Source organism: Ranitomeya variabilis, chromosome 2 (genome assembly GCF_051348905.1).
Source record: "Ranitomeya variabilis isolate aRanVar5 chromosome 2, aRanVar5.hap1, whole genome shotgun sequence".
NCBI classification, from domain to species: domain Eukaryota; kingdom Metazoa; phylum Chordata; class Amphibia; order Anura; family Dendrobatidae; genus Ranitomeya; species Ranitomeya variabilis.
Window position 1 is genome coordinate 1,000,369,654 of NC_135233.1, and position 22,834 is coordinate 1,000,392,487.

Here is a 22,834-nt window from a genome sequence, read left to right on the forward strand (position 1 = left end):
TAGAATTGATGCTGTTTTGAAGACAAATATTAATCTGATTTAGATTTCTATTCATTTTGCGGTTTGTTAATTGAGTAAAAATGAACAATTACCATTGTAAATTTTGTAAGCATTTGTACTTTGAATCATTTTATCCACACCTGCCTAAAACTTCTGCACAGTACTGTATATGTAAATTTATAGAGAGATTTGCATTACTTTATTCCTCCCACCATTGTGTTTCCTCACTTCTCCCATGTGATGCATAACAATGTACTTTAACCTCAGGCTCAGCAGAGAACAGATTACTGACTCCTGAGAAACTGAAGCTTTAACTCAACTTGTGACTCAGGATTCAGAGTCAGTTATGGGATTATGCACAAAATTAGAAAATAATAACTGGAAGTACCCCACTATCCTCCTTTGCATATATGGATTTTTTACCTACATGAGACCATCAGAGCCTTTCCTCACCCCTTACCTGACCGGACCTGTACACAACCTCACAATTGAGCAGGTAAGTGAAGAAGTTAATTTGTTGCTAGCAACAGAGTCATTACTTGTGACAATTTATTTTTGGCTTAAGTCCGATAAAGCAAACACTACAATAGCAAGAAGAATAGGAATCTGTTATCTTGGTGCCTGGAGTAAACGGAGGTAAATCTCATCATATTACAGCTGCTCGTCCATATCCAAATAGTCAAAATGACATATGCCTCAGAAATATGTATGTAGTGCAACATCTATGGTAGAGCAGAAAAAAACAATGTAACAATTGCTAATGTGTGCATACAACACCAAAAAGGAAAGATCATGTAATTTTGAAAAGAACAAGATTGATAGACATGTTAATAATATGCGGATGTTAAAAATGTTCAAAATATTTTCATTTATTCAGTCTTGAGTATGAGCGCCAAGAACCACTGTGACCCTAGTACAGTGATGGCGAACCCTAAAGAGACCAAGTGCCCAGACTGCATCCCAAAACCCACTTATTTATCGCAAAGTGCTAATTTAATCTGAATACTGAGGTTTTAATTTGGAAAAAAACACATACATTAACACATTAACATCTTTTGTCTTAAAAGAAAAACACAATAACAGCTTTCAATGATACAAATAACTTTTAATCTAATATATAAAGCTGAATGTGTGTGTGTGTGTATGTATGTATGTATGTATGTATGTCCGGGATTGGCATCTGAACCGTAGCAGCTACAGCCACAAAATTTTGCACAGTCACACGTCTGGACCCCGAGAGCGTCATAGGCTATGTTGTGAGGTGAAATTTTAACCCCGCGCTTTCCAATTCACCAAACAATTTTGCCCCTATCTACATAATGGGGAAAAAGTGAAAGGAAAAGTGTTGGAGGCAAATTAACAGCTGCCAGATGTGAACAAGGGGGACTTAAAGAATGACAGCGATGGCACCAAAGAGTATATACTGTACAGTTGCTAAGGTGGGGCCCCAACATGGGATAATCACACCACCACGGGGATATGAACACACACACAAAATGCGCCACACACTACCACGTGCTCGAACACATATACCACCCTCAGTGCACATTTCACCACACATACACCAACCTCGCCACATAAAAGTAGAAACACAAAAGTCGCCGCTCAAAACTCGCCACGCGCAAAACTCTCCACATGCAAAACTCGCCACACGTGCAAAACTCGCCACACGCAAAACTTGCACACGCAGAAAAATTGCCACACGCAGAAAAATTGCCACATGCACAAAAGTTGCAACACATGCAAAAGTTGCCTCACACAAAACTTGCACATACTCAAAAGGCACCACACATAAAACTCGCCACGCGCAAAACTCGCCATGCGCAAAACTTGCTGCACACAACTTGCTACACTAACCTGTCACATGCAACTCGACACACAAAAAGTTGCTACACGCATGTCGCCACACAAAACTCATCTCACAAAAGTCCCTACATGCATGTCGCCACACGCAACTCAACACACACAACTTGACACACGAAACTCGCCCTAAAACACACACAAGTCTGGTATCCTTCAAAAATAAAAATCTGATTAATAAGCAGACAAACTACAAGAGCAACAAATGTACCATATAGGAATCCGGCAGCTGTCAGTCACATGACCAGTCTATTATGTGTATGTGTGAGCTAATATATACTGCCAGGGGGTGGGCTTACTGTTGGCTGGGGATTTATCAGGCTGCCATTTTAGCTTACAAATACTGAGGTAAAAATACTGACCAAATAACGTGTGAACGAGGGCTAATACAGGAGGAGATGGCATACAGCTATATACTATATACAGGAGATGACACACAGGTATATACTATTTACAGGGGAGATGACACACAGGTATATACTATATACAGGAGGAGATGACACACAGATATATACTATATACAGGAGAGATGACACACAGGTATATACTATATAGAGGAGGAGATGACATACAGGTACATACTACATACAGGAGGAGATGACATACAGGTATATACTATATACAGGAGGAGATGACACACAGGTATATACTATATACAGGAGCAGATTACCTACAGGTATATAGTATATACAGGAGGAGATGACACAGGTATATGCTATGTATAGGAGGAGATGACATACAGGTATATACTATATACAGGAGATGACACACAGATATATACTATATATAGGTGAGATGACACACAGGTATATACTATATACAGGAGATTACATACAGGTATATCTAATATATAAAGCTGAATGTGTGTATGTATGTATGTGTGTATGTCCGGGATTGGCATCTGTACCGTCGCAGCTACAGCCACAAAATTTTGCACAGTCACACGTCTGGACCCCGAGAGCGTCATAGGCTATGTTGTGAGGTGAAATTTTAACCCCGCGCGTTCCAATTCACCAAACAATTTTGCTCCTATCTACATAATGGGGAAAAAGTGAAGGGAAAAGTGTTGGAGGAAAATTGACAGCTGCCAGATGTGAACAATGAGGACTTAAAGAATGAGAGCGATGGCGACAAAGAGTATATACCGTACAGTTGCTAAGGTGGGGCCCCGACATGGGATACTCACCACACACGGGGATATGAACACAAACACAAAATGCGCCACACACTACCACGTGCTTGAACACATATACCACCCTCAGCACACATTTCACCACACACACACACCAACCTCGCCACATAAAAGTCGAAACACAAAAGTCACCACTCAAAACTCGCTACATGCAAAACTCGCCATATGCAAAACTAGGCTCACGCAAAACTCGCCACACGTGCAAAACTCACCTCATGGAAAACTCACCTCATGCAAAACTTGCACACACAGAAAAATTGCCACATGTACAAAAGTTGCACCACATGCAAAAGTTGCCTCACACAAAACTTGCACATACTCAAAATGCACCACACATAAAACTCGCCACGCGCAAAACTCGCCATGCACAAATCTTGCTGCACACAACTTGCTACACTAACCTGTCACATGCAACTCAACACACAAAATGTTGCTACACGCATGTCGCCACACAAAACTCATCTCACAAAAGTCGCTACATGCATGTCGCCACACGCAACTCAACACACACAACTTGACACATAAAACTCGCCCTAAAACACACACAAGTCTGGTATTGTCCTTCAAAAATAAAAATCTGATTAATAAGCAAACTACAAGAGCAACAAATGTACCATATAGGAAATACGGCAGCTGTCAGTCACATGACCTGTCTATTATGTGTATGTGTGAGCTAATATATACTGCCAGGGGGGAGGGCTTCCTGTTGGCTGGGGATTTATCAGGCTGCCAATAGCAACCAATCACAGCTCAGCTTCTATTTTGCTACAGTTAATTAACCTGAGCTCTGATTGGTTAATATAGGCAACAAAGACATTCTCAGTATAACAAAGCTAATATATGTTGTGAAATGCTTCTATTTGCTTAGTTTTTGCCTTTTAATAATTACATTTCTATCTATTTGTTTTGTGGTTTTTGTGTGCAGAATAAATTTTTGTTAACACATTCTATTTTGCTAACAGCAGTCATTAACCCGGGCGAAGCCGGGTAGTACAGCTAGTCTAATATATAAAGCTGAATGTGTGTGTGTGTGTATGTATGTATGTATGTATGTATGTCCGGGATTGGCATCTGAACCGTAGCAGCTACAGCCACAAAATTTTGCACAGTCACACGTCTGGACCCCGAGAGCGTCATAGGCTATGTTGTGAGGTGAAATTTTAACCCCGCGCTTTCCAATTCACCAAACAATTTTGCCCCTATCGACATAATGGGGAAAAAGTGAAAGGAAAAGTGTTGGAGGCGTCGCAGCTACAGGCACAAAATTTTGCACAGTCACACGTCTGGACCCTGAGAGCGTCAAAGCTATATTGTGAGGTGAAATTTTAACCCCGCGCTTTCCAATTCACCAAACAATTTTGCCCCTATCTACATAATGGGGAAAAAATGAAAGGAAAAGTGTTGGAGGCAAATTAACAGCTGCCAGATGTGAACAAGGGGGACTTAAAGAATGACAGCGATGGCACCAAAGAGTATATACTGTACAGTTGCTAAGGTGGGGCCCCAACATGGGATAATCACACCACCACGGGGATATGAACACACACACAAAATGCGCCACACACTACCACGTGCTCGAACACATATACCACCCTCAGTGCACATTTCACCACACATACACCAACCTCGCCACATAAAAGTAGAAACACAAAAGTCGCCGCTCAAAACTCGCCACGCGCAAAACTCTCCACATGCAAAACTCGCCACACGTGCAAAACTCGCCACACGCAAAACTTGCACACGCAGAAAAATTGCCACACGCAGAAAAATTGCCACATGCACAAAAGTTGCAACACATGCAAAAGTTGCCTCACACAAAACTTGCACATACTCAAAAGGCACCACACATAAAACTCGCCACGCGCAAAACTCGCCATGCGCAAAACTTGCTGCACACAACTTGCTACACTAACCTGTCACATGCAACTCGACACACAAAAAGTTGCTACACGCATGTCGCCACACAAAACTCATCTCACAAAAGTCCCTACATGCATGTCGCCACACGCAACTCAACACACACAACTTGACACACGAAACTCGCCCTAAAACACACACAAGTCTGGTATCCTTCAAAAATAAAAATCTGATTAATAAGCAGACAAACTACAAGAGCAACAAATGTACCATATAGGAATCCGGCAGCTGTCAGTCACATGACCAGTCTATTATGTGTATGTGTGAGCTAATATATACTGCCAGGGGGTGGGCTTACTGTTGGCTGGGGATTTATCAGGCTGCCATTTTAGCTTACAAATACTGAGGTAAAAATACTGACCAAATAACGTGTGAACGAGGGCTAATACAGGAGGAGATGGCATACAGCTATATACTATATACAGGAGATGACACACAGGTATATACTATTTACAGGGGAGATGACACACAGGTATATACTATATACAGGAGGAGATGACACACAGATATATACTATATACAGGAGAGATGACACACAGGTATATACTATATAGAGGAGGAGATGACATACAGGTACATACTACATACAGGAGGAGATGACATACAGGTATATACTATATACAGGAGGAGATGACACACAGGTATATACTATATACAGGAGCAGATTACCTACAGGTATATAGTATATACAGGAGGAGATGACACAGGTATATGCTATGTATAGGAGGAGATGACATACAGGTATATACTATATACAGGAGATGACACACAGATATATACTATATATAGGTGAGATGACACACAGGTATATACTATATACAGGAGATTACATACAGGTATATCTAATATATAAAGCTGAATGTGTGTATGTATGTATGTGTGTATGTCCGGGATTGGCATCTGTACCGTCGCAGCTACAGCCACAAAATTTTGCACAGTCACACGTCTGGACCCCGAGAGCGTCATAGGCTATGTTGTGAGGTGAAATTTTAACCCCGCGCGTTCCAATTCACCAAACAATTTTGCTCCTATCTACATAATGGGGAAAAAGTGAAGGGAAAAGTGTTGGAGGAAAATTGACAGCTGCCAGATGTGAACAATGAGGACTTAAAGAATGAGAGCGATGGCGACAAAGAGTATATACCGTACAGTTGCTAAGGTGGGGCCCCGACATGGGATACTCACCACACACGGGGATATGAACACAAACACAAAATGCGCCACACACTACCACGTGCTTGAACACATATACCACCCTCAGCACACATTTCACCACACACACACACCAACCTCGCCACATAAAAGTCGAAACACAAAAGTCACCACTCAAAACTCGCTACATGCAAAACTCGCCATATGCAAAACTAGGCTCACGCAAAACTCGCCACACGTGCAAAACTCACCTCATGGAAAACTCACCTCATGCAAAACTTGCACACACAGAAAAATTGCCACATGTACAAAAGTTGCACCACATGCAAAAGTTGCCTCACACAAAACTTGCACATACTCAAAATGCACCACACATAAAACTCGCCACGCGCAAAACTCGCCATGCACAAATCTTGCTGCACACAACTTGCTACACTAACCTGTCACATGCAACTCAACACACAAAATGTTGCTACACGCATGTCGCCACACAAAACTCATCTCACAAAAGTCGCTACATGCATGTCGCCACACGCAACTCAACACACACAACTTGACACATAAAACTCGCCCTAAAACACACACAAGTCTGGTATTGTCCTTCAAAAATAAAAATCTGATTAATAAGCAAACTACAAGAGCAACAAATGTACCATATAGGAAATACGGCAGCTGTCAGTCACATGACCTGTCTATTATGTGTATGTGTGAGCTAATATATACTGCCAGGGGGGAGGGCTTCCTGTTGGCTGGGGATTTATCAGGCTGCCAATAGCAACCAATCACAGCTCAGCTTCTATTTTGCTACAGTTAATTAACCTGAGCTCTGATTGGTTAATATAGGCAACAAAGACATTCTCAGTATAACAAAGCTAATATATGTTGTGAAATGCTTCTATTTGCTTAGTTTTTGCCTTTTAATAATTACATTTCTATCTATTTGTTTTGTGGTTTTTGTGTGCAGAATAAATTTTTGTTAACACATTCTATTTTGCTAACAGCAGTCATTAACCCGGGCGAAGCCGGGTAGTACAGCTAGTTGAAATATAAAAGTTTTCATGTGACATCCTTCTCTGGAAGGTACTATGTCATAGGTACTGTTTGGCAGACACTGTGATATGGGTACTCTCCAGAAGGTACTGTACACTGACTCCTTGGCTCCAGCACAAGTCACGCTGGTGGTCTTCTGCTATCAAGGTGAAATAATGTCTCCCCACATTGAGAAATTCATCACTGATCATGTTGTATTGGTGCATATATATCACATAGGAGACACTGGGGCTGGAACATATACATCACAAGAGAAACGGGATGGAGCATATACATCACAGGAGACACTGGGGATGGAGCATATACATCACAGGAGACACTGGAGATGGAGCATATACATCACAGCAGACACTGGGGATGGAGCATATACATCACAGCAGACACTGGGGATGGAGCATATACATCACAGGAGACACTGGGGATGGAGCATATACATCACAGGAGACACTGGGGATGGAGCATATACATCACAGGAGACACTGGGGATGGAGCATATACATCACAGGAGACACTGGGGATGGAGCATATACATCACAGGAGACACTGGGGATGGAGCATATACATCACAGGAGACGCTGGGAATAGAGCATATACATCACAAGAGAAACTGGGGATGGAGCACATACATCACAGGAAACACTGGAGATGGAGCATATACATCACAAGAGACACTGGGGATGGAGCATATACATCACAGGAGACACTGGGGATGGAGCATATACACCACAGGAGACACTGGGGATGGAGCATATACAGTACAGACCAAAAGTTTGGACACACCTTCTCATGTAAAGATTTTTCTGTATTTTCATGACTATGAATATTGTAAATTCACACTGAAGGCATCAAAACTATGAATTAACACATGTGGAATTATATACTTAACAAAAAAGTGTGAAACAACTGAAATTATGTCTTATATTCTAGGTTCTTCAAAGTAGCCACCTTTGGCTTTGATGACTGCTTTGCACACTCTTGGCATTCTCTTGATAAGCTTCAAGAGGTAGGCACCGGGAATGGTCTTCCAACAATCTTGAAGGAGTTCCCAGAGATGCTTAGCACTTGTTGGCCCTTTTGCCTTCACTCTGCGGTCCAGCTCACCCCAAACCATCTCAATTGGGTTCAGGTCTGGTGACTGTGGAGGCCAGGTCATCTGGCGTAGCACCCCATCACTCTCCTTCTTGGTCAAATAGCCCTTACACAGGCTGGAGGTGTGTTTGGGGTCATTGTCCTGTTGAAAAATAAATGACTGTCCAACTAAATGCAAACCGGATGGAATAGCATGCCGCTGCAAGATGCTGTGGTAGCCATGCTGGTTCAGTATGCCTTCAATTTTGAATAAATCCCCAACAGTGTCACCAGCAAAGCACCCCCACACAATCACACCTCCTCCATGCTTCTCGGTGGGAACCAGGCATGTACAGTCCATCCGTTCACCTTTTCTGCGTCGCACAAAGACACGGTGGTTGGAACCAAAGATCTCAAATTTGGACTCATCAGACCAAAGCACAGATTTCCACTGGTCTAATGTCCATTCCTTGTGTTCTTTAGCCCAAACAAGTCTCTTCTGCTTGTTGCCTGTCCTTAGCAGTGGTTTCCTAGCAGCTATTTTACCATGAAGGCCTGCTGCACAAAGTCTCCTCTTAACAGTTGTTGTAGAGATGTGTCTGCTACTAGAACTCTGTGTGGCATTGACCTGGTCTCTAATCTGAGCTGCTGTTAACCTACGATTTCTGAGGCTGGTGACTCGGATAAACTTATCCTCAGAAGCAGAGGTGACTCTTGGTCTTCCTTTCCAGGGGCGGTCCTCATGTGAGCCAGTTTCTTTGTAGCGCTTGATGGTTTTTGCCACTGCACTTGGGGACACTTTAAAAGTTTGCCCAATTTTTCGGACTGACTGACCTTCATTTCTTAAAGTAATGATGGTCACTTGTGTTTCTTTACTTAGCTGCTTTTTTTCTTGCCATAATACAAATTCTAACAGTCTATTCAGTAGGACTATCAGCTGTGTATCCAACAGACTTCTGCACAACACAACTGATGGTCCCAACCCCATTTATAAGGCAAGAAATCCCACTTATTAAACCTGACAGGGAGCACCTATGAATTGAAAACCATTCCCGGTGACTACCTCTTGAAGCCCATCAAGAAAATGCCAAGAGTGTGCAAAGCAGTCATCAAAGCAAAAGGTGGCTACTTTGAAGAACCTAGAATATAAGATATAATTTCAGTTGTTTCATACTTTTTTGTTAAGTATATAATTCCACATGTGTTAATTCATAGTTTTGATGCCTTCAGTGTGAAGGTACAATTTTCATAGTCATGAAAATACAGAAAAATCTTTAATTGAGAAGGTGTATCCAAACTTTTGGTCTGTACTGTATATCACAGGAGACACTGGAGATGGGGCATATGCATCACAGGAGACGCTGGGGTTGGAGCATATACATCACAGGAGACACTGGGAATGGAGCATATACATCACAGGAGACATGGGATGGAGCATATACATCACAGGAGACACTGGGGATAGAGCATATACATCACAGGAGACACTGGGGATGGAGCATATACATCACAGGAGACATGGGATGGAGCATACACATCACAGGAGACACTGGGGATGGAGCATATGCATCACAGGAGACATGGGAAGGAGCATATACATCACCGGAGACACTGGGGATGGAGCATATACATCACAGGAGACACTGGGGATGGAGCATATACATCACAGGAGACACTGGGGATGGAGCAAATGTATCACAGGAGACACTGGGGATGGAGCATATACATCACAGGAGACACGGGATGGAGCATATACATCACAGCAGACACTGGGGATGGAGCATATGCATCACAGGAGTCACTGGGGATGGAGCATATACATCACAGGAGAAACTGGGGATGGAGCATATACATCACAGGAGACACTGGGGATGGAGCATAAGCATCACAGGAGACACTGGGGATGGAGCATAAGCATCACAGGAGACACTGGGGATGGAGCATATACATCACAGGAGACACTGGGGATGGAGCATAAGCATCACAGGAGACACTGGGGATGGAGCATATACATCACAGGAGACACTGGGGATGGAGCATATACATCACAGGAGACACTGGGGATGGAGCATATACATCACAGGAGACACTGGGGATGGAGCAAATGTATCACAGGAGACACTGGGAAAGGAGCATATACATCACAGGAGACACTGGGGATGGAGCAAATGTATCACAGGAGACACTGGGGATGGAGCATATACATCACAGGAGACACTGGGGATGGAGCATATACATCACAGGAGAAACGGGACGGAGCATATACATCACAGGAAACACTGAGGATGGAACATATACAAACATTTGGGCAGGAGCATATACATCATAGGAGACAATGGAGCTGGTGTATATAGAACAGGAGGCACAGAGACTGGCATATATACATCACTACTGAATGCTGCAGCACATTCAATGAAGGATTCCATCCTCATGTCAACCCGAACCTCGGCTCTGTAGCACCTCCTCTGTTCGGGAGCTCCTGTCACCGCATGCACTGAACAGTGTGGGCGGTGACGGGGGAACCGGAGCTCGCGGTGTAGCTTTGGGCCACAACAAAATGGCCGCAATCTCATCCCACGACTGTGAACTGAACAGCCCAGTGGGCCTGTCCAGGTCACAGCAGGAGGCAGCCACAGTGTAGGAGATGCGGTCACACAATGAACGCAGTCTCCTATGCCCAGCTGCTGCCGTATTTGAGGTGTGAAAGCATCGTATACACACCAGCAAATGCAAAAAGCTGCCCCCTGTGGCTGAAGAAAAAATTACAAAATAAAAAAACAAACAAGTACATTTAATTTTGTATTAAAAATAATTGATTATAAAATAAGAAGAATGGCGGACCTTCCTTTAAACTCACAGCGCTTCCTTGTGTCACACTGTCCTCCTGCTACATGTATGTAAATATCAGCCTAGTATAACAAGTTTTTAAAGCTGCACTTGACCTAATTATGAACATTAATTATTTCCACCCTATGTAACTTACCAAATTGCATACTTTCTGATTAGCTCAGTCATTTATTACAGGTTGTAAACCTTATGCACAGTATAGGAAATTCTTTGTTCAACAGATAACACTTGAAAATAAAATAAAAATGACTTCATAGATAAAGGGCCTTACACTGAGAACATAGCTGCAGTTGCTCAGCAAAATTACATAATAATTCACATATTGCTGAAATTGCAGTTTGTTTTATGCATTCACTGGCGTTAATCTTTGCCTAGGTACAACTATGGTATATTGGTTGTTTAACCACTTCATAATAGGAAGCGTTGGGCCTGAAAGCCCGGCGAGTGTAACTAGCCTTATGCCGGTTTTGTACATCCATGTTTCTCATGCTCTGTACACTAAGATGCAAGGACAGGCTGTGGATCTCCTGACCGGCGTCTAACAGCCTCATACATGTCTATGACGCGGGCAAATTACGGCGCCTGTACGGTATCATCTATGAGTAATCAGATAGATACTATTGCGCAGGCACCGCTGGTGCCATCCTGATGGAGCCAATTTTTATTTTTCTCTAGTACAATGGCGCCAGCGCAGTAGCATCTATCGCATTCTGAATGATGTTATTGCGCAGGCGCGGCTGCCAGTGCCATTTTGATTAAGATTTTTTTTTTTCTCAAGACATTTATATGACAAAATTAAATGACAATATGAATATTATAGGCCCTTTCATGCTACAGCGCAGGCATCAGCGCCTGCATGATGAATGTAATTTTTTTGTTCAAACAATAAGATATGGAGTATGCAAAATACGTCAGGTCAGTGACCTGTCGGAAGCTATACTGATGAATACCTAATCAGAGCACCACATGAAGACCCCCCACATGCCGCCCACCGGAGCACGGGCATATCATTAACCCAAAACTGACAATAAAGATTAAACAACAACCACAAGGCAGATTTCATCAACCAAGGTATAATTTTAATCAATATAACGGCGCCGACCTGACACTGTAGGTTACTGTACACAATCCTGCTGACAGGTTACGAAATATAAGAGCTGACAACTACCAGTCTCTGCAGATATGATGTAGATTGCATACATAAAACTAGCCATTATTATCTTAATCTTTACAACAGTCTGGGATCCAATTACTTTGCTTCACACGCAACTTTTTAAACAGCCTTATACATATTAGACTTTATTATTAAGGAATGTTACTATGGCCTAGAATTTGATAAGAAAAAAAATCAGGCTGTCGTTAAAGAGTCACTAAAGGCTTTTTTATTAAATGATCAGTCTTTGTAGAGTTCTGAATCTTTGTGATGTGCTCCATTGCGTTGCCTAGCCCATTTAGCCCATTGTCTTAGTATCTGATCTGAACTGAAGATGTAGCTAAATTCATACTCCTCTTGGAGCTTCTGTGCTCCTCTCCCCCATGATGAGACACTAAATACAATCACACTCACTCTCTATATGCATGGAGGAAGTTTGCAGAGAAGTTCAGACAGATAATTAGATTTAGCTAGACCTGCAGTTCAAGTCAGCTACTAAGGAGTAACGTCTCTCGTGACATGCCAGTGTAAGGAAGTAGATAGATCAATGGCTGCACTCAAATTTACTGTGCTAAAGCAAGGAAATGTGCGATACATGAAATGTGAATAGCATAATGGCTTGTGAAATTTATGAAAAAACACATGAGATTTTTAGCACAAGATTTGGCCAAAAGTTGTGAGCCCATCCACCAAACGTCAAGGTAATCTCAAAACGGATGGGTACCTGAGCTGACTGCCTAGTGTGAACACTTACCTATGGCTAATAACATGGTAAAGCCTGCATTTATAGGAAGCTTCCTATAAAAGCAGGCTTTACCATGTTATTAGCCTGGCTTTACCATGTTATTAGCCATAGGTAAGTGTTCACACTAGGCAGTCAGCTCAGGTACCCATCCGATCTGAAATTACCTTGATGTTTGGTGGATGGGCTCACAACTTTTGGCCAAATCTTGTGCTAAGAATCTCATGTGTTTTTTCATAGATTTCACAAGCCATTATGCTATTCACATTTCATGTATCGCACATTTCCTTGCTTTGGCACAGTAAATTTGAGTGCAGCCATTGATCTATTTGCTATATGACTTTTTTGGTTATGCACCAGTTCAGACTAGATTGCTGTTCAGTCAGTTTTCCTATATTTACTATGCCAGTGTAAGGAGACTTATAGGCTACACTAATAAAAACATGCCTACAAATTGAGATTCTGATTTGACTGTTGTCCTATTGTGGCAAGGCTCATTAAAGAGTAAATATTGACTTATAAGTTTGCTACTTCCAAAAGTTGTTCAAGTCCCCTTCCTCTCTGAAGAGGCTATTTGCATAGTAAGCTACTAAAATAGCATGGACTTGATAGATAAGTCACCACTTTCAGAATGGTGTTAAAGCTAGAAGGAAGCAAAAAAAAAAAGTAATAAATTATATTACACAGATTCAAAATTTTACAAAGGTTTTATTATGGGCTCATTTGTTTCTCTAAGCTGCATGTCAGAATGAGCTATAAGATCCGAAAGCGATGGCATAGCACACAGGACTTGCTGGATGGCACGAGAATCAGCGAGGACCAAAATAGCAGAATAAGCAGCAAGGCAGGCAGAAAAGTGGAGCATGAAGCAAAAGAAGACACACAGTCAGGAGTGTGGATATACAGAAGGACTGTAGATGTATAGTCAGCACAGGAATTGCAGCAAAAATGGTTAAATACAGAGTTGTCTGCTCTCAGTAGACAGATGGTCTTTGGCAGAGACATAGGCAATCGGTAGTGATGAGCGAATATACTCGTTACTCGAGATTTCCCGAGCATGCTCGGGTGTCCTCCGAGTATTTTTTAGTGCTCAGAGATTTAGTTTTTTTCGCCACAGCTGGATGATTTACAGCTATTAGCCAGCTTGATTACATGTGGGGATTCCCTAGCAACCAGACAACCCCCACATGTACTTATGCTGGCTAACAGATGTAAGTCATTCAGCTGTGGTGATGAAAACTAAATCTCCGAGCACTAAAAAAATACTCGGAGGTCACCCGAGCATGCTCAGGAAATATCGAGTAACGAGTATATACGCTCATCACTAGCAATCGGCAAACAAATGATTAACCACAGGCAGCAGTGATGAACTGACACTCTGCATACTTGCTTGCAAAGAATATAAAAAAAGTTGCAACAGTGTAGTAGTGTGAACAGCACAAGAGACGAGTTTGTTATTGTTACAACAGATGAATGGTTAGTTGCAGGTGTGAGCTAGGATGTAAATGCAGATAGTTGATAAACAAGCAGGAGTTTGCTGAAGAGATGATTGGCTAGGTGAGAGAAATGGACGGTGAGGTAAACTCTAAAAGCACAAGGAAACTCAATACAAAGCTATCTGAATACTTAAACATCACATAGCTGTTTGACTCCATCTTAAAAGACCTTGAGTCATGATGTAAAAGTGGTTGTCGGGTTACAACAGTAAACCAATAGAGACAGGCGAGTAACAGGGTGATCAATAATTGAGTGAAAAAAAGTTACTCTTTGGAGAGTGAAGAACTACAACTGCAAATGTGTTTGGAATGATACAAAGTTCAGCTCTTCTGTACTGTGTTAGTTGTAGTCACACACAGCTCTGAAGTGAGATCAGGAGATCAGTCTGTCAGTCATTACATGTCTCACACTGATTTCACTCTTTTTAATTTAAAATAAGCTCTGAAAGCAAATTCTCACATAGGTCAGTGTCCGACCCATAGATCTCAACAGGTTATTTACATATTAAGAATAACATGGATTTTTCTGGAAAAAAAGATATTGGATCACAGATACTAATGTATCATTTTATTAAACTTTCTATGACCTCCATGCCCATATAGATGGCTTAAGAGGTTTGATCCCTCTGAAACATTCCCCTTTAAGAATATCATAATATCTTCCTATTTAGAATAACAATACATTATTTATGGAATGGTATAATAAAGGGATACACCCTGTGAGTCATTTATTTTTAGAAAGTGAACCTCGGTGCTGTTCATTATCTGAGTTCAGTATAGAATATCATCTATGTAACGCCCGCTGTCTCCAATTTTCTTAAAGCAAATTCTCATTCATGTGTAAACTCAATATTGTTTCTGAAGACGAATGAAAAACAATTTATCTATAAAAGGGCAACAAACTATTTTTCCCCACAATATACTGCAGTTAGTGTATGAAAAAATGTATATGGTATTTTTAGTGAACTTCTAAAAATACCATATACATTTTTTCATACACTAACTGCAGTATATTGTGGGGAAAAATAGTTTGTTTCTTGTTGAACTTACAAGAAAACTTATAAATAAATGGCGATGTCAACTAAATGACCCAGAAGCTGGAGCTAAAATCAGACAAGGCTGGATAACTTCAAAAAGTAATGTGTTGGTCTAAATGAAGAGTGGCCATGTTTTCAGATCAGGAACTACTGGTGTCATGTATGATACAGTATCTCTAAAACACAAGCTGGCAACTTTTCATTATTGGAAAAAAAGGTGAAAATAGCATGAACCAGTTCTAATACTCATCTTTATTAATACATGACATACTGCTGCTGGCCAAAAGTGATTTACTTTATTAACGGATAAACTAAGCATCACAGTAGGAAACATGATGGACCAAATTAGAAAATCAGTGCGCAAAGAATGATTAGACGGTGAAATTGCTCATGATGACATATCTCAGTTCATGGCTCCTCTGATGTTGGCATCGTGGCATTTGGAGAAACCAAAGTCAGAAGTGGATTTAGAATGGATGAGAATTACGGTATACTTCGTATATCTATGTATACTTTACCTTGCATTGGTTTTCAACTTCAGTACGTGGTGTATTTTCTTCATTCCTAAGTGCAGTATATATTAGAATAAGTGTGAGGAGAGGAACAGGGATTATGCTTCGTAATGGACTCTGATGAATAACTCATTAATTATTACTCACTGTGGGAAACATTTAACTAAAGTAAACTGAATAAACATGTCTGGTCCCGATACGTTAGCAAGTAGAAATTCAATAAACCATCTGTGACATCCAGTGTGTGCGTGCGTTCATACCAAATAGAATAATTTCAGAATGTTTTCCACCTTTAATGTCAACCATAATCTGCACAATTCAATGAAATCTTTTTGAGTGTAAAAAGAAAATGAAAGAAGTAAAATAATGTTGCTGCATAAATTTGCACACCCTTAAACTAATAGTTGCGAGGGCATCTCTCATCAGGTCACGCACAGATTTTCTACTGGAGTCAGGTCTGGGCTCTGGCTGAGCCATTCCAAAACTTTGATCTTCATTTGGCAATGCCATTATTTTGTTGATTTGGAGGTATACTTAGGATCGTTGTCTTACTGTAAGGTGAAATGCCTCTTAATCTTCAGCTATTTTTGCAGAGGCTTGAAAGATACAAAGTTGACTATTTGGAACTATTCATTATTCCCTTCAACTTGACTAAAGCCTCAGTTCCACTGCCAAACAACAACCCTGAAGCATAATGTTGCCTCCACCAATGCTTCACTGGGGGTATGGTGTTCTTTTGGCAATGAGCAGTGTTGGCTTTGCACCAAATATATGCAATTATATAGAAAAAAAAAACGTTCAACCTTAGTCTCATCAGACCATAACACTTTTCCCACATACTTTTGTCACGCTTTATGTAGGTTTTGGCAAAACATGTTTTTCTTTGTAAAACTCTTCAGTCTTGACACGCTTCCCCACAGGCCAGACATATGAAGAATACTGAATATTGTTATCATGCAGTACACAAAGTACTTACCAGAAATTCCTTCAGCTCCTTTAATGTTGTTGTTGGCCTCTTGTCACCCTCCCAGACAAATTTTCTTCTCGTCTTTTCATCAATTTTTGAGGGATGTCCAATTGGTGCCACAGTAGTGCCAAATTTAAGCCACATTCATCAGTGTTCCGTGGAATAAAAACGCCTTGGGAAAAAAAATCTTCCCTTCTGACTAATCACTCTCATCTTTTAGCTGTCTTATATGCTTTTGCTGTAACACACAACTAAGAAAATGTCAGTTTAAGCCCTAGTAGAACAGCTAAATGTTATATGGGGTAAATCAGAATCCCTGTAAATGGTGGCAGCGGTGTACTGACCACTACCTAACATGAGTGAAAAGGCCCCGTCTCACATAGCGAGATCGCTAGCGAGATCGCTGCTGAGTCACAAGTTTTGTGACGCAACAGCGACCTCCATAGCGATCTCGCTATGTGTGACACGTACCAGCGATCAGGCCCCTGCTGCGAGATCGCTGGTCGTGTCGGAATGGCCTGGACCTTTTTTTTGTCGTTGAGGCCCCGCTGACATTGCTGAATCGGTGTGTGTGACACCGATCCAGCGATGTCTTCACTGGTAACCAGGGTAAACATCGGGTTACTAAGCGCAGGGCCGCGCTTAGTAACCCGATGTTTTCCCTGGTTACCAGCGTAAATGTAAAAAAAAACAAACAGTACATACTCGCCTTCTGATGTCCGTCAGGTCCCTTGCCGTCTGCTTCCTGCTCTCACTGACTGCCGGCCGTACAGTGAGAAGTGAGAGCACAGCAGTGACGTCACCGCTGCGCTCTGCTCTCAGTGTACGGCCGGCACTGTCAGAGCAGGAAGCGGACGGCAAGGGACCTGGACACCGAAAGGCGAGTATGTAGTGTTTGTTTTTTTTGGTAACCAGGGTAAACATCGGGTTACTAAGCGCGGCACTGCACTTAGTAACCCGATGTTTACCCTGGTTACCCGGGTGCTGCAGGGGGACTTCGGCATCGTTGAAGACAGTTTCAACGATGCCGAAGTCGTTCCCCTGATCGTTGGTCGCTGGGGAGAGCGGTCTGTGTGACAGCTCCCCAGCGACCACACAGCGACTTACCAACGATCACGGCCAGGTCATATCGCTGGTCGTGATCGTTGGTAAATCGCTTAGTGAGACGGGGCCTTAAGTGGGATTGGCTCATTCTGAACACAACCACATCCTTAATTATAAGTGGGTGTTCACACTTATGCAATCACATTATTTTACCTTCGCTATTTTAATTTTACCTCTCAAAATGATTTCAGTTTGTTTCTCAATGGATTTGTCCAGATTATGGGTGACATTAAATGTGGAAAAGTTCTAAAATGATTCTTCTTGGTAAGAATTGGCAAAAAAACTGGCATTTTAACAGGGGCGTGTAGACTTTGTTATTGGGTAGGTTTTTATAATCGAGACCATTTTCAAAGCAGGTTCAATTTTTCATTTTTCGTAAACTCTGTTTATTAAATGCATAGTAGTACATACAGGCAATGATATCCAACAAATACCATGAATTTAACACTTACCCCCCCAAAGAAAAAGGAAGAAACAACACCTCCCCCCGTCCCCACCATGTGCGAACTGAACTCTCACATACCGTCAATGACTATGGTATTGGAACTTGATTATGAAGTGTCTCTAGTAAGTACCATGAGGTGTTGTTTCCTCAATCTATCTTTAGTGTTGTCTGGTAATGTGGGAATGAACGACGCCCATCTTTCAAAGAATATCCCGGTCATTTTTTCTTTGTTTGTCATTGTGTCCAGGCAATCCATTTTACGCAAAAACATAATTTTGGATTGAATTAGTGTTAGTGGTTGTGTCACTGGGTTTAACCAATGATGGAGGATGCTCTTCCTCGCAGCTGAGGCCCAAATAATTAGTGATGATCGATATATTTTGATGACTATCTGCCAGGATGTTGAAAACTGCCCACTGTGGTGTTAATGGAAAAGTAATGCAATATGTAGTTTGGATATATGAATGAATGCTTTTCCATAATTTCTGGATATGCATGCATCCCCACAAGTGATGGAGTAAGCACATTTGGAGCATGAGTAGGTAGTCCCAGGAGACATGTTTGATTGTATGTAAGGGATTATATATGCTTGTCGAATATCAGCAAAGCCATGTCAGTGTAGCTATTATAAGGGATCGTTTTCTTTTGTGTCAGTGTGGCTTTTAGAAAATCTTCTGTTTCAAACCCTGGTATATCCTCTCTCCACTTGCCTGGACCCTTCAATTACCCTTCTCAAGACCATCGCATCCTTATTATTGAGTAGATTTTGCTTGTGGATGAAATTTGTGATGAAGTTCCTTTAATAAAGGTGTCTAGATGCCTACCTAATTTGGGTTCTGAACGCTTCGTGTTATCCACCTGCACCAGGCTACGTGCCTGTAGAAAGATAAAGGGTTTACCCACAAGTGCTGGAAACCTTTGTGACACCCTGTCGAAAGTGAGCAGCGAAAAGTCGTCATTCATTAAATTTACCGCCTTAGTTCAACCATGTCTCTAGTACTTTGTACATCAAAGAAGGTTTCCCTCCCAGAAATCGAGGATGACCCATGAATGGCTGAAAAGGGGAAGAGTAGATATTAAGCCTACATAGTTTTCGAACCCTACGCCAAGTAAGAATTGTGGACCAGAGTGTTGGGTGTTCCTTAACATCGTTTGGAATTTCTTCGTTATGTAGGTGTATTAGGGCTGCTAATGAAATATGATGACAAAGTTGTTGCTCTACCTGAACATTAGCAAAGTGGGACTTCCCCCTTATCCAGTCAATTACATAACGAAAGTTCGCCGCTAGATTATATTTATAAAAGTGGGCTCAATTTTTAAATTTTAGTTGCAAAGCCATTGCACATATTCCGACTCCATACACTGTAAATCCAGCCGCCTCAGGACCAGCAAACAGCTAATCAGTGGGAATGCTGGGTGTCCAACTCTCACCTGATTAAATGTAATTGATATAGATGAGTCATCATTATCTAAGTCCTGGTCAATCCCTTTAAAGGGAATCTGTCACTAGGTTTTTGCTACGCCATTAGAGAGCAGTGTAATGCAGAGCCAGCGATGTGTCACTTACTGAGTTACTTGCTGTAGGTTTGATAAAATCACTGTTTATCTGCTGCAGATCTAGCAGTTCTCTGAATGCTGAGCTCTGCATAACTCCACCCAGACCACTGATTGGCTGCTTTCTGTGTACACTGTGCATAGGTAGAAAGCTGCCAATCAGTGGTGGGGGCGGGGTTATACAGGGCTCAATAATATAGAAGACTACATTGGAGCAGGTTTACTAATCCTCTAGTGCTAATAAAATAGCAGTTTTATAAAAATCACAGCAAGCAGCCCAGTAAGTGACGCAACACTGGATTCAGGGTCTCTGTCCCTACATTATGCTACTCTCAGATTAGGTGGCAAAACCTGGTGATAGATTCCCTTTAACCGTATACATAACTCAAGGTTTGGCATATGTCTTGCCTTTGCCCTCTTTCTGGTTTCTCTTCCCTGTCACTCTTACAAGGCTATAATTATATGTATCTGTTTATATGATTCTTATCGTTACATATGTTGGGTATTGACTGTATATTATAATTTCCACTATATTCCCATATCACAGGTTACAAACTCCATCTTCCCAGTATGGACCTACAGCTACCTGGTGATATTATTCCCAGTATTCCTGCTCACAGACTATGTAAGATACAAGCCAGTGATAATCCTGCAGGGCCTGAGTTACATCATCTGCTGGATCCTTTTGCTCTTTGCCCGTGGAGTTCCTGCCATGCAGGGCCTAGAGTTTATGTACGGCATGGTCACTGCCACCGAGGTGGCCTACTTCTCCTACATCTACAGTGTGGTGGACACAGAACATTACCAGAAGGTGACCAGCTATTGCCGCAGTGTCACATTGGTGGGATACACTGTGGCCTCTGTTCTGGGGCAGCTCCTGGTCTCCTTCGCTGGAGTGTCTTACTTCTATCTGAATGTCATTTCCTTAATAAGCGTCTCAATAGCTTTTATATCATCCTTTGTGCTTCCCATGCCAAGAAAGAGTATGTTTTTCCATAAAAAAACAATGGAAGACAATGTTGGTGGAACATCTGAAGACCCAACGGTAACTAGTAATAACCCAGATGTGCCATGTGCAGAATCGGAGACAAAGGACTCAAGCAAAAGTTCTGGCCCAAACTTCTGTAAAGTTCTCTGGCTCCTGTGCAAGGACTTGAAGGCCTGTTACTCCTCCATGCAGCTCCTATACTGGTCTCTATGGTGGGCACTGGCTACAGCGGGATACAACCAGGTGGTGAATTATGTGCAGGTTCTCTGGGAGCATGTGGAGCCTGCGCAGAACTCCACCATCTATAACGGAGGAGTCGAGGCCATCTCCACATTTCTGGGTGAGTAGACGGAGTTTCTAATAAGTTGTGAAATAAACTACAGAGTAACTGTCGTCTTAATTTCTGTTTTCATAAATCAATAATACAGGTGAAAAGAAATCAGGGAAACCTGCTCCTCTCTCCTCCGGGACGGATTCATTCTCATTTCACAGATTAAATCATTCTTCAGTGAATACAGATTTTCCCATTACCGAGATCGATGACGGTTGGTGCCTGTAAAGTTTTATGGAGAACTGTAGCTGTTGCATCTGAATGCCTGTGTCTGCGGCCAGCTTCTCTCCACTCTTCTCTCCATAGAATCCTACAAGCACCAACTGGCATCTCCTATCTTAGTAATGGGAAAATCTGTCTTCATACAGATTTTACCCAAGATTTGAGAATGAATGATCAGTCCAGGAGGAGAAAGAAAATTTCTCTGATAAAATATGTGGAAAGGTTCCTGATCTCTATGTGTTCTATTCATTCATAAAATAAAAACTACAACAAAGATTACTCTTTAAATGTTTACTCTTAGAAGCCCACCTGTCACTAGTCCCGAAGATGTGGTAGTAAATACTTCTATTTTTTATGGCGTAATGCTGGAGCATCAGAGTTTTAACTGTTTTGTTCCTCTGTTATTCCTCCTGGGAATTGATAAATAAACTGACAGTCGGTTATTACTCTTCCCCTTGTCAGTCGGGTTTGTTCCTGCACACACAGACACTGTCTAATTATTGCCGACAGTGTCAGACTGTGAATATCCTACAATAGTAAGGTCCGGTTGTAACTTATTTATTCATTCTCAGGAGAAATAACAGAGGATGGACACAAAGCCGAGTACTCAGAAAAGATACAGTAGGAATGTGATTTCACATGTATACAAGTATATCTGTTAAAGTTGATGATTATGGCTTACAGCCAATGAAAACCCAAAAGCCATTATCTCAGTAAATTAGAATACTTTATAACACCAGTTAGGTGCAGGCTGAGGCTAACACTGCCCGCATGTAAATCTGGAGCAGCTGCATTGGGGCCCCGGAGGTCGGCCCCTGCAGGGCAGCTAATCCCCGGAAGCTTGGCAGCGAAGCGGAGCTGCAGGATCCGATGCCATCCTGCTTCCTGTCCACTGCCCAGCGCTGCCTGTTTGACACAGCGCGGCTGGATGACGTCATCATTCAGTGTGATTGTTTCAGAGAGAAAGCTGCCAGCGGCGAGGATGCTGCTTCCTGGATGTGCTGTGGCTGTGGTGAACGTGCGGATAGGTGAGTATTGCTGTGTCTCTGTTTGTCTGCCCACGTGTGTGAGTGATGCTGTGTGTGTATTGGAGATTGGCAGTGATGTGCGTGATGGAGAGAGCAGTGATGGGAATGGTGGGGGAGGAGGCAATAATGGAGCTGGTAGAATTGGCAATGATGGGGTGGGGGGAGAAGG

The 22,834-nt window shown here is 42.0% G+C and overlaps 1 protein-coding gene across 1 annotated transcript in view; it reads left to right on the top strand.

Annotated features, from left to right (window-relative positions):
- Positions 1-279: 279 nt before the first annotated feature.
- Positions 280-22,834, top strand: part of SLC19A3 (solute carrier family 19 member 3) — a 51,410-nt gene continuing 28,855 nt past the window's right edge. The window contains exons 1-2 of the mRNA XM_077291162.1: positions 280-496; positions 20,644-21,424. Coding sequence (XP_077147277.1) covers positions 347-496; positions 20,644-21,424 — 931 coding nt within the window. The 5' untranslated portion in view covers positions 280-346. The remainder of the gene's footprint in view (positions 497-20,643; positions 21,425-22,834) is intronic.